At 42.2% G+C, this 19,090-nt stretch overlaps 1 protein-coding gene across 4 annotated transcripts in view; it reads right to left on the bottom strand.

The window, feature by feature from the left end:
• Positions 1-15,581, bottom strand: part of TRDMT1 (tRNA aspartic acid methyltransferase 1) — a 64,582-nt gene extending 49,001 nt beyond the window's left edge. Inside the window, exon 1 of one of the 4 annotated variants that reach the window (XM_081226973.1) lies at positions 15,488-15,581. In XM_081226973.1, the coding sequence (XP_081083099.1) occupies positions 15,488-15,551 (64 nt within the window). In that variant the 5' untranslated portion in view covers positions 15,552-15,581. Of the gene's footprint in view, positions 1-14,911; positions 14,944-15,198; positions 15,222-15,487 lie in introns of those variants that run through there. The other 3 variants (XM_081226974.1, XM_081226975.1, XM_081226976.1) reach the window with 3 other exon arrangements.
• Positions 15,582-19,090: the final 3,509 nt, after the last annotated feature.

The following is a 19,090-nucleotide window of genomic DNA, read 5'->3' as shown; positions in this document are numbered from 1 at the left end:
GTGAGCCGTGGCCGCTGAGCCTGCGCGTCCGGAGCCTGTGCTCCGCAACGGGAGAGGCCACAACAGTGAGAGGCCCGCATACCGCAAAAAAAAAAAAAAAAAAAAAAAATACAGTAGTTGAGGAATATGAAGATCCTTCATGAGAATTAAAATATAAGGCCATATCCTCTTTTTGGAGTACTATAACTTTTGGGGGAAAAATGAATACATTGCATTGAAGAACTTATGACAAATATGTCTTCAGGGCATATGTATATACGTTTGGGTTTTGGTTTTGTTTTTATTTTAAATAATGAAATCACAAGCCCTTTGATGTTACAATCATGGGAGAAATGCAAAAGAATCTTGTATTAGAAACAGACCTCTGAATTTTAAGTATGTTTCCCTAGCCAAATACTGAAATGCCAACCCACAAAAAAATCTGTAAAATTATAGATTCACATCTTTTCCCCTCAAGCATGGTCACCACATTCTGACAGTTCAAAATTAACTGAAGGAAATCTCATTGGATGGAGAGTAAAGCAGAGATAAATGATCAGTAGTAAGCAAAAATCAACAAACATTTTTTTTTAACAATCAACTCAGCAAATAATAACCACAAAAGTAAAATGAGGTCACAAAAATAAAATGCCTTCTGAAGAAACAGAGAAATTACTCTGGAACTTTATTACCATCTGAATCTCAGGGATTTTAGGGAAAAAATTTAAATAAGATAAAATTACTTATTTAGTATCTCTTATTTGATCTATTAAAGCTCGAAGTACTTCTAACTAGAATTGTGTAACTGTAAAGCCTTTGAATTACGGATTCTTTTTGGACCGAAATTCACCTATAATTAAGGAACATGCCATAGTCTATGAGGGTCGTTTATGTGCTAAAAGGCTCTGGCATTTGTTGCTTAAATTAAGTCTCATTCACTGAGTACAAAGGGATTATTAAATTCGCTATTAAGTTTGAACAAAAATCATTAATAGATGCTGCAGAACTATTATGATTAACTCTCTAATAGAGTTGTTTTACTTTTTTTTTTTTTTTGCGGTACGCAGGCCTCTCACTTTTGTGGCCTCTCCCATTGCGGAGCACAGGCTCCGGACGCACAGGCTCCGGACGCGCAGGCTCAGCAGCCATGGCTCACGGGCCCAGCCGCCCTGCAGCATGTGGGATCTTCCCGGACCGGGGCACGAATCCGTGTCCCCTGCATTGGCAGGCAGACTCTCAACCACTGCACCACCAGGGAAGCCCTAGAGTTGTTTTACTTTAGTCCAAGGTTTTTTGCTAGGTTTGTGGTAATTAAAAGTCCCAGAATGAAAATAACTAGTGGATAAAAGTAAAAGCAACTATTGATCCAGGTAAACTAATGGTATTTATAGTATTTTTAAAATCTCAACATACAATCTACCTATTTTCCAAAACTGAGATGTATGCTGTTGGGGTTTTTTTTAGCTTTTAGGCAGGATGAAAGCTGATTGGCACTATTTCTGAAGAGCACGTTTTAGAAATATTCCTGATAATTTTCCAAGGGCAAAGCAAAAAGCCAACAGAAATCCTAAGAAGGCTCTAGACACCAACAAATACCAAATTCTACATGTAACATTAAACTCATACACCTTTATGATAATAATCATTCTGTAATCACTTATAGATTTGCTGTCATACAAATCAACCTCTTCCTTTCAACTTTCCTTTAATACTCTTCCTTTCAACTTTGCATAAAAAGAGGTAATATTTCCTGTCAACTTTCCATACAAAGAGGTAACATTTCTTGACAGGAATAAAAGGATAAAAATAAAACACTTGAACTTCATTATTTTCACCATATCTCATTATTAATACACGATTAAAATTCTACATTGAGTTAAAACCAACTTATTCTCAATAGACGTGATTATTATGAGAAATGTTTTATCATGTGGTACAGAAAAAAATCTCTATTATCTATTAAAATTTCACATATAATCATGCATACAAAAACCTTTCATGATTCTACTTGTTTGGCCACTCTCCAACACACACACACACACACACACACACACACACACATACATTTGTTCTGTGTCCTGCATAACACCTATTATCCCTCAAAACACTACCCATGGACCAACTTTGGGAAATGCTGACTTAGCTCATCCAAAAAAAAAAAGAGAGAGACCTTTATGATTCAGACTTAATAACTAAGCTTAAGCTTGTCACAGTATAATGGTGTCTACTTCAAGCTATACATATTTCATAGCAAACATGGCCCCTGTTCATTTATTCATTCATTCAACAAATATGCATAAGTGATGTTCTAGACTAAATCTATCCTACTATGGAACTTATATTCTAGTGCGGGAGCAAACAACAAATAAATAAGTATGTAAGTATGTATTATGCCTAACAATGGAAAGTACTATGGGAAAAAATTAAGCAGAGTTAAGCCAGACAGTGTGGGAGAAGGAACTGGTTCAATTTTTATATATGTTGGTTAGAAAATGTCTCACTAGCAGCAACCTGAAGAAAACGAGGGAGCAGGTCTGGCAGATATGAGAGAACTTTCTAGAACAGAAGGAAGAGATATTGCAAAGGTCCAGAGATGGGAGCATGCTTGTATTGTAGGAGAAATAGCAAAGAGACTGGTATTAGGGACTGAATGTTTATGTCCCCTGAAAATCCATGTGTTGAAACTTTACCTCCCAATGTGATGGTATTAGGAGATGGGGCCTTTGGGAGGTCGTCAGAATTAGGAGTAGGTGAATGAGGGTGGAGCCCTCACGAACAGGATTAGTGCCCTTAAAAAGTCATGAGAGAGCTCGCTTCCCCTCTGTTCCCCACCAAGTGAGGACATGATGAGAAGGTGGCACTCTGCAACCTGGAAGAGGGCCCTCACCAGAATTCAACCATGCTGCCACCAAGATCTTCAACTTCCCAGCCTTCAGAACCGTGAGAAATTAATTTCCATTGTTTATGAACCACCCAGTCTCTGGTACTCTGTTAGAGCAGCTCAGACTGACTCAGCCGGCGGGCAAGCCTGCAATGGAGTGAGCGGGGAGAGGCGCAGGGGATGCGGGCAAAGAGAACGGGGCTGGTTCCCGATCAAGGAGGCCTGTGGGTTAAGGACTCTGACTTTTACTGAGTGAAATGAGACACCTCTCAGAAGTTTTAATCAGAGGAGTGACTTCTGTGGACATATTTCTGAAGGATCACGCTGACCACTGTGTTGAAAATAAACTAGAGGTGATAGAGCAGAAGCAAGGAGACCAGTAAAAAGGCGATTGCAATAATTGTCAGGTTTCCTGAAAAAGAACCCAGGGCAAAGTTTGGCTTCAAATGCTTTTTCTGGGAGGTAAAACCCCAAAGTAGCAAAAGTGAAGGTAGTGAGGAAGGGAAGGAGGGAAAGCAAACAAAAGGCAGTGCTTTACTAAATCAGTCACAGCTTCACAAGAAAGCCCCGCCAACTGCGCTCTCAGAAGGCCTGGGTAAGACAGGCTGTCCTGGGGGAGAGACGCATCACAGGGGACAGAAGCCCTGCAGTGAAGACGCAACGTGGTCTGAGCAGCACTTCCCATGCGCCCATCTGCACTCGGGCGGGGACACAGGTGGGGGAGGAAGGGGAGGCGGTGCCTCTGCTGAGCCCTCCCTCAGCCTTTCTCTTTGTGGTCCAGGAACAGTACTCCTGTGTCCCCTCTAGTCGCACACTCCGACCACACTCACAACACTTCTGACACAAGATGTGAGTTTTTTCCCTACACGAAGCAGTTCTCTGACACCAGCTGGATGCCCACAGCTCAAGTCAATTCTGACAGTATCTGCCTGAAGATAGCTTCAGACCCCACCAGTTCCGGGCTCAGCCCCACAAGACCGCCCCAACTTCAGACACCAGTTTCAAATAGGAAATGCCCCGGTTAACCACAACTTCTATCCAACTTAACTGCAAATCAGAGGTTCCCATGACCCCATTCCTTGGATTTGATCATTTCTAGAACATCTCACAAAACTCAGGGAAACACTTACTTAACGTTTACCAGTTTATTATATAATAAAGGATATTTTAAAGGATACGGGTGATAAACAGCCAGATGAAGAGATACGTAGGGCAAGTTCTGGAAGGGTCCCGAGTGCAGGAGCTTCTGTTCTCACGGATTGGAGTGCACAGGCCTCCCAGCACATGGATACCTTCACCAACCCAGAAGTCTACAAACCCTATACATTTAGGATTTTTATGGAAGCTTTATCATGTAAAGATGATCAGTCATTGATCATCTCCAGCCCCGTTCTCTTTCCCAGAGGATGGGGGTAGGACTGAAAGTTCCAAGCTTCTAATTATCACTTGATCTTTCTGGTGACCAGTTCCCATTCTGAAGCCATCCAGGAGCCCAACAAGAGCCATCTCATTAGTACAAAAGACATTCCTGTCACCCAGGGAATTCTAAGAGATTTAGGAGCTCTGTGTCAGGAACCAGAGTCAAAGACCAAATATTAGAACAAAAGATGCCCCTAGTGCTCTCATCACTTAGGAAATTACAAGGGTTTTAGGAACGAGGTGTGTGTGTGTGTGTGTGTGTGTGTGTGTGTGTGTGTGTGTGTGTGTGTGTGTGTGTGTGTGTGTGTGTGTGTGTGTGTGTGTGTGTGTGTGTGTGTGTGTGTGTGTGTGTGTGTGTGTGTGTGTGTGTGTGTGTGTGTGTGTGTGTGTGTGTGTGTGTGTGTGTGTGTGTGTGTTTCCCCCTATTGTTTCACACGTATGGCTCTCCCTTCCTCTCCACTTAGAAGTCATGGTATCCAAACCCTCCAGACAGCTGCTGGAGCACCTAGACCCCAGGTCCACAGCCTGGTGCTTCATCTGAGTGCAGACACCGCACAGAAAGTGAGCATCCTGAGGGCGAGAGCCAAGCCCCGACCCCCTGGCAGTGTTACGGGATGAAGCAAGAGCAGGAGCATCGGGGGCGACACTGAACACGCAGCTCAGGGCCCAGGAGACCGATGAAACAGGACAGAGATGAGGTGGCAGAGGTGAAGATGGAGAGAAAGGATGGAATTATAAATACGGCTTGAAGGTAGAGCCTATGGCATTCGCTGATGTGAGTGAAGGAGAAGACACAGAGATGACTCCAAGACCTAGGGCTGGGCCCCTGGAAGAAGGGGGACGTCTGTCGCTGGGATGAGGAAGGCCGCAAGGGGAGCACGTTTGGGAGGAGTCAGGAGAACAGGAGCTCAGTTTTGCACATCTTTAGAACAAAACAGGGATAACGGGAACACTAACAAATCCCGCCGCGCAGAAAAACTACAGAGAAGCTTACTTTAGACTTAGTCAAAGCTGTCGATATAATCAGACAGCCCTAGCCCTCCTCACACATCAGCTTGCTGCCTGCCGGCACCTCCCCCCACAGCTCCATTGGTGTCCTTTTGTTGCCCATCAGGCATTTCCCAAGACAGCTGAGGAACGCTATTACACAGGATGCTAACTGTGCTCCCCTCTCTCGCTAAAAAAAAAAAAAAGCGTACCCTGCTCATATGCATGAGAAAGTGCTGTTTTAAGCCAAGCAGTGTCTTTTTTGCAGGGCTTCTCAACATCTGGGATACATTAATGCATCCTGAGAATGATTCAAGGGCCAAAGTCATGTGAAGTTTTCTGAACTTACTTAACCACCAAGGCACACCGATTAATTCCTCAGAAGACTGTTGCATAGGATATCAGCCAGGAAGTGGCAACTAATCCAAGAACTCATTTTAATCCTTATTTCACTTGGCTTGTATTATCCGATCAGTCCTTGAGATCCCCTCCTCTCTATTTTCATGGCACAATGTTCTCTTGGTTCTACTTCTTGCTCTCTAATTTTCCTGCTCAGTTTCTCTCCTTGAATACTACAGTAAGCCCCCTACATACAAATCCTCAAGTTGCGAACTTTCAAACATGTGAATGTGCATTCGCATGTCCAATCACATAAGTTAGTTCACGTGTCTGGCGTACACTGTCACGTGAGTGCATCTTCTATAAGTGGTTGTGCTTTTGTGTACTTTACTGTACAGTACTGCATAGAGTACAGTAGTACAGTATCTTTATTTCAAGCCCAAGATGTCCAGAAGCAAGCGTAAAAGCAGAGGTGATGTAGCTGGTACTGCTAGGAAGCGCCAAGCGATAACAATGGAAACTGTACTGTAAGATTAAAAATGTTTTCTTTATCTTTTGTGTTTGTTCTCTATGTATTATTTGTGTGAAAAGTGTTATAAACCTATTACAGTACTATATAGCCGATTGTGTTAGGTGGGTACCTAGGCTAACTTTGTCGGACTTACGAACATGCTCTAGGAACTGAACTCGTTCGTATGTAGGGGACTTACTGTATTTATCTACCTAGCCACAAAAAAACATCACCCTCGGTGTTCCATCTTGTTGGTCCTCTTCTCTGTACACTCGCATAGAGAGAGAAATAAATCCCCATCTCCAGTCCTCTCTCCCTCAGCCCAAAATGCACAATTTCCATGGGTCCCAAGGAAAACTCAAACTCTGTAACTCTAAAATGGAGCCTATTATTTCTCCCCTACGTTGACTGTACCATCTGTTAAATCATCCAAGTCAGAAATCTGGGTACCTGACATCCCAAACACTACCAGGTTTTGCTGCCTTTCAGATCCTGTATATCTTGTGAGTAAAAGTCTTCTCCATTTATTGGCTCTGCCTACATTCATCATCTCTCAACAATCACCTCCTAACTGACCACCTTGCCTCTAATCTCCTCACCCCTCCTGCGGTCATAGGGTAAAATTTCTAGAACATAACCCCAACAGGTTCATCAACCTTCCTTCACTAATCAGACTTAGAAGATAAAAATCCAAGCACTTTATCAGGTTATACACGGCATTCCATGATTTGGTAACTTGTAAACACCTTCTACAGTCTTGGAGCATTTATATTGCAATAATATCTTAATACTTGTATGTATCCACATAGACCATGTTATTTCATGCCTGTGTGTCTGTACAGAATTCTCCTTTTGTCTGGTACATACTTTCCCTTTTTTACTCTCTGGAAAACTCCCAATCATCCTTCAAAATCCTGCTTGGTAAAAATATCATAACAAAAGTGAACCACAAATGCCAATTATAAAAAAGAATATACCAATGGAAACATAAACAAGCCACAAAATTTATACAAATAACAAGCATATGAAAATGTTCAACTTCCTAAGTAACATCATCAGTACTATTTATATATTATGTACCAGAAACTATACTAGCTCTATGTATACATTGTTTCATTAAATCCTAACAAGCCTATAAAGTTAGTATTGTTATCCCAATTTTATCAATAAGGGAATCCAACACAACTAAGAGAATTAATGTGGGAATAAGAAAAGGAACTAAGATTTACTGAGTACCCACATTATTTTTCATTCATCAACTGTTTCATTTTACATTCATAATACCCTATGAGGAGGTATTATATCCATCTCACATACAGGGTACCTGGGCCCAGAAAGTTGAATAATTTTCCAATATTTAGACAGCTAGTATGTGGCAGACATTAATTTTATCACTCAGAGAAACACACGGAGTATTTCAGAAAACACGGGACAGATGCCACGAAAATGAACATGAAGTGGATCCAGGCTAGGAAACCTGTTCTCTAGTAGAGAAGGTAAGCTTTCTAGGGAGTCAGCAGGGCAAAACGGAATAGTCCACCCTCTTCAGTGCCCTTCTCTTTTACGCTTCATTTTCATTCCATATCATCTATAGTAGCTGTAAACAATTCTTTCCTTCACCAACTTATTCCTGTATAATTCAAATCTAGTCTGAAAGCTCTTTGACAACTTCAAATATTTAATAATCAGTTTCTTCTGAAGGCCATTTGTAACAACATATAATAACTTTCTATAATTTTATCATTTTTGATAATAGTTGCCCATATTTACTGAGCACTTACTATGTTCCAAGCACTAGGTACTGCTTTATTTTTATTAATTCATAATCTTCACAATTCCCCTTTGAAGTAGGTGTTATTATTAGCCTCTTTTATAGAACAGGACACTGAGGCACAGAAAGTTCCATCTTTCCCCAAGGCCACACAGCTAGGAGGAAGTCCTTCTGACAACAGAACTGTGCTCCTAGTAAGAGATCTTTTTCCTTGAGCCTCTCCTACATAAACACTGTCCACTGTTACTCTCCCATGGAGCTAAATAACAATGACTTAAGACCAAGCTGCTGTAAAAACAAGGCATCCTATTTCAAATTACTGGACACTACCAAATGATTGTCAGAAAGAGTTTAAGTATCAAATGATTTGCAAAATTTTTAAAAACTATAATGCCTGAAGGATTCCTAAAAGCAGTTGGCAAAGTTAATGTAAAATGGGAGGCATTTACTGCTGTTTCTTCCAAGTGAGTGGTTTCTATTCATTCTAAACTCCTCCCCTATCCTATCCTTTTGCTCTCTTCAGTGGACTTCTTAGTTGACTTCTCTAACTGGCTGATTTGGGAAGAATGAACTGGCCAGGGCTGCTCAGCACCCCCCTCCTCTTGGGAATGCGCTACCCACAGGGAACACACATTCTGCTTGCTTCTCCAGCTGTGCCCGGAAGGTAAGCTGCCGACTCCTCTGGTTGAACATGAGCTGACCCACTTGGCCTTCTCACTAAGCTACATGCTCCAACTCAGCCTTTTTTCGTAATAAAAATCATATAGATTTTGATTTCCTATTTGCCTTACTCTTCTGTTTTGTTTCTCTCTTTGTTCAGAATTAAGAAGAGGGGTACTATTTATTGAGCTCCCTAAAAAAACCCAATAGATAGGTCCTAACACAGAGTAAATTGGTCATCTATTCATTAACATGGGAGAAGTAATTTGATGTGTGGAATACAGTACCGTAAATCCCCTACATACGAACGAGTTCCATTCCGAGAGCACATTCGTAAGTCTAATTTGTTAATAAGTCCAGCAAAGTTAGCCTACGTACCCACCTAACACAATCGGCCATATGGTACCGTACTGTAATAGGTTTATAATACTTTTCACACAAATAATACATAACAAACAAACACAAAAAATAAAGAAAACATTTTTAATCTTACAGTACAGTTTCCACTGTTATCGCTTGGCGCTTCTTAGCGGTACCAGCTACAACACCGCTGCTTTTATGCTTGCTTCCACGCTTGCTTCCAGACATCCTGGGCTCGAAATAAACATACTGCACTACTGTACTCTATACAGTACTGTACAGTAAAGTACACAAAAGCACAACCACTTGTAGAGGATGCACACACGTGACAATGGACGCCAGAGACGTGAACTAACTTACCTGACTGGACATGTGAACGCAAGCTTGCACCTTTGCAGGTTTGTAGGTAGGGGACTTACTGTAATAAATACTCTGCAGTGAAGTGTGCATTCATTTTTCATCACACAAAAGAAAGGTAATTCTGTCATCCAATGGGAAGTTGGGATGCTCCTCTTGGAATACAAAAAAATCATTCTACATATTTCTTCCTTGTATTTCAAGTCCAGAGGAAAAACAATCTAATAACTCCCATAGATACCAAACAACAAATGATACATATTTTTAAACGGGACACATTTTTGCCTTGCTTTACTTTAAATCTGACAATAAGTGATACAAGGATAACTGTGGGAAAACAGGCATAAACAGGACATTTTTACAACCTCAAAGGATAAATGTAAGAGAAAAAAAGTTAAGCAGTTCAGATTTCAGCCCCTTACAACTGGTGTTTCAAAACTACCCCTGGTGACATTCAGATCTACATCTAATCCTAATGTACTTATCCCATGCAGTTATAAGCACACCAAATCACAAAGCAGTTTGGTAGAATCCCAAGTTGGAATATAAGTCATTGAGAAATAAAGACAAAAGAGATTCAGAAAATGAATAACTATGACAGGCCTATCCTTTTAACGAAAATATTAAGGCTGGGTAATTCTTACTAAATATGAATAAGTATTATGTGGCTAAAACTCAAAACCAACATCTTGAAAGACCTTTCAAAATTATTTGGGAGGGCAAGATGTTTTGCTTTTAAGGCTGTCCCAATAGTTGACTAGATATATAATAGTAATCAGCTAGAGCTTTCCTTTATTCACCACCTTAAACCACATTTTACTCTTTCTCTGATATATTTTATGAGAAAAGCAGATTCTTATTTGCTAGCCATTCATATTTGCAGGTGTCCTTGCAGGTTCCACTGCTATTTAACTCATGAAACTACTACTTCCACTACTTTCTGAAAAATGTTTTCACTTGGAAGATTCTCTAGCCAAAACTCTACAGGCTATGCAGGCATAAATAATATCAAAGTGGTAATAAGTGGTTCCTGTACAGGGGCAAATATGTATTAAACAATGCAATGACATTTACTATGCTTGTGGCCATCTAGAATCTTTGCCTACGTTTCCTGTTGTTCAAAATTTTGCCACTTTACGAGTCCCTTCTTCCAAAAACTGAAGCCAGAACTCACTCTCCCAGCTTCCTTAGTCTGGAAATGGGATCTAATGGCCACCAACCAACTGCATTCTCACATGACTTCAATTCAGAGATAGCAAAGCTAGAAAGCAAATGAGAAAACTCATCTTTTTTGGTAAGAGAGGTGGTAAAGATGCCCCCTTCAGGGCAAACGTGTGACCGCACTTCTCACCTCCAGTCCCCAGCATTGCTGGTGGAAGCCGTGACGTCAGCATGAGGACTCGTGGGGCCGGTGCCCGGAATGTGGTTCGAGTGGTGCCCCCATTCTCTTGACCTTGTTTGTTGGGTGTCCTGTAAATTCTGTGGGCTTCCAAATGCCCTTTAAATTTTTCTTTTCTGCTGATGTTAGCTAGAGAGTGGATTCTGTGGTTTGCAACTATGAATTATGTATCATACAAAAATGTGGACTAAGCAAACTATGGTTTTACCAACGTGACGGTAGAGTGAATACCAATTCAATAATAAACTCAATAGTCTACTACAGAGAACCTGTCACAAGTGTGCTTCTGTGCTAGAGGTGGTGCAGGGACAAAGAAAAATACCACAGGACGAGAACTAAGTTAACATATGGACATGCAGATATAAAATAAAGTTAAAAGAAACTTAGTAGATACAGAAGCATCTATGTAGTTACTGCAACAATACAAATAGCATATTGCATATAAAGCTAAGGATGAAAAATGTTTATTTATGTATTAAAATGTCCATTGGGTTTGAAGAAAATCTGTCATGCTGCCAAAGAAATTAAATATACCTTTTATAACTACTAGAATTCAGTTATGTGAGAGAAAATATTTATAAATCATATACCTCATAAAAGATCAATATCCAGAATACATACAGAACTCATACAACAGAACAATAAAAAAGACCCAATTCCAAAATGAGCAAAGGACTTAGACATTTCTCCAAAGAAGATACACAAATGGCAAATAAGCACATGAAAAAATGTTCAACTTCCTTAGTTATTAGGGAAAATGGAAATCAAAACCATAATGGGGGGGCTCCCTGGTGGCGCAGTGGTTGAGAGTCCGTCTGCCGATGCAGGGGACACGGGTTCGTGCCCCGGTCCGGGAGGATCCCACATGCCGCAGAGCGGCTGGGCCCGTGAGTCATGGCCGCTGAGCCTGCGCGTCCGGAGCCTGTGCTCCGCAACGGGAGAGGCCACAACACTGAGAGGCCCGCGTACCACAAAAAAAAAAAAAAAAAAAAACACAATGGGACATTTTTTCACACCCATTAGGATCACTATTACCAAAAAAAATTAGAAACAGGGAATAACAAGTCAAGAATGTGGAAATAAAGGAATTGGAACCGTCATACATTGCCCTTGGGAATATAAAATTGTGCAGCCACTGAAGAAGACAATTTAGTGGTTCTTCAAAAAGTTAAACGCAGAGTTACCATATGATCCAACAATTCTACTCCTCGGTATGTATTCAAAAGAACTAAAATCAGGGACTCAGATACATACATATAAACCAATGTTCACAGCAGTATTATTCATAATAGCCAACGGGTGGAAACAACCCATGGGCCCATCAACAGATGAATGGATAAGCAAAATATGGTATATGCATATAAGGGAAAATTATTCAACCATAAACAGGAATGAAGTACTGATACATACGACAACATGGATGAACCTTGGAAACATCACACTAAGTGAAATGAGCCAGACACAAAAGGACAAATATTGTATAATTGCACTTATATAAGGTACCCAGTAAAGACAAATTAGTAGAGACAAAGAAGAATAGTGGTTACCGGGGGCTGGGGGAGAGGAGATGGGGAGCTGTTATTTAGAGTATAGAGTTTCCGTTTGGGGTGATGAAAAAGTTCTGGAAATAGACAATAGTGATGATTGTACAACAATGTGAATGTAGTACTTAAGCTACCGAATACACTTTAAAATGGTTAAAATGGCACAGTTTGTTATGTATCTTTTACTGCAGAAAAAACTCAGTCATAAACCTTATCTAGAAATTTGCCAAAGTTTAAATTCAGTATTATTCCTGTTGGCTGCTTCTTATTATTTAAGATATAGATTCAATTAGTGGATCTAACTAGAAAAATGTTAACATAGATAGCATGGTTAAGAGGTCGGGTTAAGAGACCTAGGTTACAGGGACTTCCCTGGTGGTCCAGTGGTTAAGACTCTGGCTTCAACTAAGATCCCACATGCCACGTGGGCAAAAAATTAAAAAACTTTTTTTAATTAAAAAAAAAAAGAGAGAGACCTACATTATAATACTGGCTCTACCATTAACTAGCTTATTACATACTTAAAACGGGGCCTGACATAATTGTTGCAGTTCATCGGCATTGTTACTAGTTTGTATTACTATATAAAAAAACCCATGGAAAACAGCAATGCATTTTATTACAGAAAAATTTTAAACTTTGGCACATCAAATAAATGAACATTGGGGCTTCCCTGGTGGCGCAGTGGTTGAGAGTCCGCCTGCCGATGCAGGGGATGCGGGTTCTTGCCCCGGTCTGGGAAGATCCCACATGCCACGGAGCGGCTGGGCCCGTGAGCCATGGCCGCTGAGCCTGTGTGTCCGGAGACTGTGCTCCGCAGCGGGAGAGGGCCCAACAGTGACAGGCCCGCGTAACCCCCCAAAATAAATAAATAAATAAATAGATGAACATTGGAAGAGAAGCGTGCGGGGTGATTAAGACGCAATATTCCTAATACGTACGTAGACCTCAAACCAAAGGATGAGAGAGCGTCCAGGTAGAGAGGCTGCAGGGAGGCTACTCTGGGTCACAGGGTCAGTCCAGGCAGGCTCCTCTGAACGAAGCCATGGAAGGTGAGATGCAGGTGCAGGGGCAAAGTTTACGGTTAAAGCCCTCCGGGTGGAGACAACAGCAAAAGCCAAGGCCAGAACATAACGGGAACGTTGAGAGTTTGAGAAACACAGAGAAAGAAGACCTGCAAGCCTGGAAAAGAGAAGCAGGGGAGAGATCAGGTTGAAGAGGTGGACAGAAGCCAGATCTCACAGGCCTACTAAGAAGAGGGGGCTGTGATTGGAACCTCAGAGGGAAACCACTGAAGCAGAGTGACACGATCCAGTTTACTGGGTAAGAGATCACTTTGTTGCTAGGTGGAGAAAGGATGGAGGAGGAAAGCAGAGTGGAAGCAGCTGGGAAGGAAGCTGGGGAGCAGCTGGGAAACTAGTTTTAATCATTTAAGTGAAAGATGATACAGCTGAGATTCGGGAAGGTAGCAGTAGTACTAGAAATATGTGTACAAATTCAGGTTGCATTGGCCAGTACGAGGGAAAGTATCTACCTATTTCATTAGCTCCCCAAAAGATGCAGATTAAAATTACACAATTGCCCCTATGAAATTCACAAAGGTTAAAAATGGATAATACAAACCCTGAGGAATATGTAGTTTGAGGAGGCACTCAGAAACCTCTGAGAAGCAATTTGCTACGTTATCAAAAGTCTTTAAAAATTCTCATAATTTTTGAGTTAGTACCTAGCACACAGTCTTTTATTAATTAATTTGACTTCTAGAAAACACACTAAAGAGAAAAATCAAGGTTTATGCTGAATAATTAATTGCTGCACATTCATACTTGCAAAAAAAATGGGGGGAAATATCTAACATTCAACACTTAAGGAGTAGCTGAATTATAGCTTGTGATAAAGCACTACGTAACCGTTAAAATCATGTTCATCAAGGGGTTTCAAGATATGGAGAAAATGCTGACATTATACAATCCTAGAAAATTACCTAAGAGAGCAAATAATGTTAAAGTTTTGTTTTGTTTTCCTGCTGGTAAATTTTGGTATGCGAACTGAACATAGAGGGCCATCAAATAATTGGTAGACAATAAAAATTTAATAATCACTAACCTCTTCTAGAATCAAAACTCAATATATATGCTCAGAAAATGTATGTGCTGAACTCATTACATACTGTCCGTATCTTACAGTATTGGTCTCTTGTTATCTTTGGTACTAAAAAAAAAGGAAGCAGGGAAGTTTCAGTTTTGCGGTTGTCATAGTAATTTAAGAATAAACATGTGCGGTCCAAATCTATTTGTCACTTTATACCTCCAGTGCCTAGCACAGTACCTGGAACATAAGAGGAGCTCAATAAATATTTTTGAGTGAATATCACTGAAAATAAACCTTGCAGCTCCAACTTAGGACCAAAGAAATCTAAAAACCTCAACATGGAAAAGGTACATAAAATCGTGACAATACTTTATAATATTATGAGTGGTTACAAGGTAGGTACCAGGCATTATTAAAGGTTTTACCCACTTTTTCTTTAATCCTCATAATTCTCCATCTCTGGATTACTTTTCACGTTGTAAAACTAGGAAACAGGCTCAAAAATGTTAAGGTCACACTGCAACTAAGTTTGAACTCAGGGCTTCTGGCGCCTAAATGTAACCAGACATGAAGTAACAAGACAATATGTTTCTTTTCAATGATCAGAACTGACCGGGATTTTCCTCCAGGCTTCCCCTACAGTTCTGCTGAGTGTTCACTAACTTCTACGTGGCTCTGTAGTTATCCCTTTGAAGATTCATCCCTTACAGTCAGAACCCAGCCCAGCGACCTCCCCTCCCCCGCTGTGACCTCCTCGAGGATGAAGGACCGAGTTTCCACGCCGCTGGGGACAGCCATACCGAATTGGGGATTGGCACAGGGCAGGGGGCTCACCCCTCCCCCTTTGGCGGTACCGTTTTGGTTTGACTTTACAGCCAAGCCTTGAGGATCAGGACTCACAAACTGGGTCCTGGTAGGTGCCCCGCCCGCCCTTCGGACCAGGCTCGAGGCGGGAGGAAGGGAGTCTCCGCCAGTAGGGGCGGCTAGGGCGCCGAGCCGACGGTTTCTATGACAACCGAGCAACTCCCCCGCACGCGCGCGCGCGCGCACACACACACACACACACACACACACACACACTTTCCCCTGCAGTCTCCGCCCCTAGTGCCTCGCCGCTCCGCCCCTCCCAGGAGCCCGAACTCTGACCACCAACAACGCGCGAGGGAGGAGACGCCCTGTGCCCTCTTACCTCTCAGCGCCTGGTGCATACCCCCAATGCCGCTGTACAGCTCCAGGACCCGCAGGGGCTCCATCCCCACGCCGCCACCACCGCCGCCGCCGCTTCCGCCTCGGAGCTAGGCCTGCCGGTCCCGTGGCTCCTCCTTCCCCCCCGGCAGCGCCGCTCCCTCGCCTTTGGTTCCGCCGCTTTTCAGTACCCGCCCCCCCACCTCCTCCTAAAAGCTCAGGCTCACGGCTTCACAGGACAGCGCGGGGCCCGGGGCTGGCAGAGGTTAGCAGGTGGACCAAGGGCAGAAAGCACCAAGGCCTCCCAAGTGAATGGCAGCCACTCCTTGGCCTGGTTTACGCTCCATCTTCCTTTTAAGGTGTATTCAGGAGCCTTGAGAGGGAAGAAGAAAATCCGGGGCTCAGTAGAGGGGCAAAATCTGCCTTTGCCTCAAAGGAGTTAACACGGGTTAGAATCCAGAAAAACTTATTTTTCAGGCATGCTGCTTTTCCGTCCCTTGGAAGCCTAAAGCGTCCAAACCTTTCTTCCATTAGCCTTGAGCACGTACCACGTGCCTGGTGTTGGGCCCTAGCTTGAGTGATGGAGATAAATCAGCCTCTCGCCCAGAGAAGGTGCCAGAGTTACAAGTGCAGAAGTCAGCACACGTGCCCCAGAGATCCGGTGTGAGCTAACGCAGAGGACGCCTGCTTAATTGTTAGCGAGGTTCATTCTGTTTTAGCTTGGAAAATACCCGCAAGATTGGATATGCTGTTCATAGAACTATTTAAGTTACCAAATGCAAGTTCACATGCCTGACGCACAGTGAGGCCAAATGATACTGAAACGTCTGAGCTGGGAGCAGAGAAAGGTTTATTGCAGGGTGAATCAAGAATAGGTAGCTCGTGCTCAAAAACCCAGAACTCTCCAAAGGATTGTAGCAAAGCCTTTGTAAGGACCAGGTGAGGGAGGTTTGTCCCAGGGTATGGGATCAGCTCGTGCACAGTTCTCTGATTGGTTGATGGTGACCAATCCTTAGGCGCCAGAAGGTCTGGAGCTAATGCTCTTGATCATCAAGTAGTTAATTTCTTCCATTTGGTAGTGGTTTTAGCATCTGAAAAACTCAGGAAATATGCATCAGATACAAATTACCTAGGTACTTCAGAGAGGAACTAAAGCAGAAGCTATGGGGGAGGGCGTCTGTCCCAGGAAGGCCCCATAGTGTCCTGCTCGGTTACAGTTACGGCCCTCCAAGTGCTAGGGCCTTGCTTCTCCAAGATGATAGAAGCTGGATTACAAACTAAGGAAACGTGGTCACACCCAGGAGAAATGGTCTCATTGTGAACTGTTGTTCTATTGTTCCCGTGACCACCACACGTTCACTTTTTTTTTTTTTTGGCCTCTTGGCATGTGGGATCTTAGTTCCCCAACCAGGGTTCAAACCCAGGCCCCCTGCATTGGAAGTGCAGAGTCTTAACCACTGGACCACCAGGGAAGTCCCACACACGTTCACTTTTGTTAGGAGAAATTGAGGAGTACCGCTTGTAATAATAACTGATAGAAACATTCACATGTGCTAATGTAATGCTGTTAACAAATAAAAGTATGCCTACTGTGTCGCCGTTATGGAACTGACGGATCCATTTTGATGTGTCCTGTGAAATTTTTTAACCGTAAGTGTGTATTGGGCTTTGAATGTTTTTTTTTGTTTTGGGGGGTTTCTTTTGGCTGCATTGGGTCTTCATTGCTGCGCAGGGCTTTCTCTAGTTGTGGTGAGCGGGGGCTACTCTTTGTTGCGGTGCGTGGGCTTCAGTAGTTGTGGCACGTGGGCTCAGCACTTGTGGCGCACGGACTTAGTTGCTCCGGGCATGTGGGATCTGCCCAGACCAGGGCTTGAACCTGTGTCTCCTGCATTGGCAGGCGGATTCTTAACCACTGTGCCACCGGGGAAGTCCCTGAATGTTTTTTTTTATTGGTCACTTATTTCAGATAACAGGGGTGGTGTTAGAAAGATACCAGAGAAGGGAGTCTTAACCCTGGCGTTGCCAGTAACCGGTTGTGTGCCTTGGCAGTGAGCCTGGTTTCCTCATCTGTAAAAGAAAGCACAAGAAAGAAGGGGAAATGATTGCTGAGGGCCCTGTGGCTCTAAGGTTCTGAGGCTGAATTAGTATTTGAAAACGTGAGTCCTGATTGGGCCACATGTTAATTACCGGTTCAGATTGAAATGACCTTGAAAGAAGACATTTATAAAAACCTGCTTTAAGCAAATATGCTTTTAAACCAATTAAGCCTATAGAAATCATATACACACTAACATCATGTATATAATGCATGAAACAATTTTTTAAAATATTTATTGCATAATATTAGTACCATAAATATATATCAGGACATACAATATAAAAGGAGCTATGTAGTCACAGTGATTTATATATAGTCAAGAACCAATACATTAAATAAATCTAGCATCTGTTTAGCATTAGTGCTATAAATCAAAATAAATATGACCGAGGATCTTACCTTGTAGGAGAGAAGACAACTGTAGGGAAGAGTTCATGAAAAATAGCAGCTTCCTGAGAGGAAGAGAAGTAGAACCCCATCCCCCCACAGGATGACTACAAACTGTTCACTCTGATATTTAAGGGTCTTCACAATGTAACCCCAGACTCATTTTTCTGCCTTAACTTTGCTTTCTCCCCTTCCTTAATGCTGCTACAAACTAGAGTACTCGGAATCCCCCAAGCATCCTTCATTTCTGAGGTTCCCTTTCCGTTCTTTACCCTGCCTAGAAATCCTAACCTTCTTCAAGACCCACACTTAGAGCAGAAGTTTCCTTCTTGACTCCCAGGCTGGAAACCCACGACTTGTTTCTATTCCCCAATCCACTTGCCTCCCAGTCTTCTGAAATACAAATCCCACCCGTTCTATCACTAAATCCTTTCAGTTCGCTCTAGCCCAGTTGTCACCTCATATATGCCACTTCTTCTCTTTACCTGTTATTTCCTCTCTAACGCTGACCATGCATGATAATCATTTCAAGAACAGAAACTTGCTCCACAATCATAATTTACAGCTCTCTCCACGGAAGCATCTGTAAGACACTAAGCCCCCTTGGATCAGATTATGTATGCGTTCTCTTCCAAACCCCGGCACAAGCTGTTGAGCTGGGGGTGCCCCAATCGGGAGTAGCCAAGGAGGAATGTGGGAAGGGCACATAAAGAAAAAAAAGAGATGTATATTGATTATTCCTTCTTAAATGTTCATGCAGGAGGAAAAGGGCTTTCTAATCCTATAGTTTCCCATAAAGTTATCCCCAATGATATGTCCGATAGAGCTGATATTCTAATCAGAGAAGCTCAACACGCTTTTTGAAATTACAAACATCAAGAGTTGAACTTTAGGATGTTCACTGCATATTCCTTCAAAACATAAAATACACTTTGTTAAAAAACCAAAATGCTAGTTAACACTTTGCACATATGAAGTATATCAGAAATAATTAAGGGGCACAATATAATACCAAGGGGTATATTAAAATAATAGCCTACTCTCAATTATTTAAGGGCTCATTGTATAAGTTGAAATCTAATGATGTTTTATTCTTCCTCTCCTGCCTGTCACTGATCATTA

This window comes from Mesoplodon bidens, assembly GCF_964165515.1.
Source record: "Mesoplodon bidens genome assembly, chromosome: 3".
Lineage (NCBI taxonomy): Eukaryota > Metazoa > Chordata > Mammalia > Artiodactyla > Ziphiidae > Mesoplodon > Mesoplodon bidens.
Note: the sequence above shows the minus strand (reverse complement) of the source record. Positions and strands in the feature narration are given on the sequence as shown.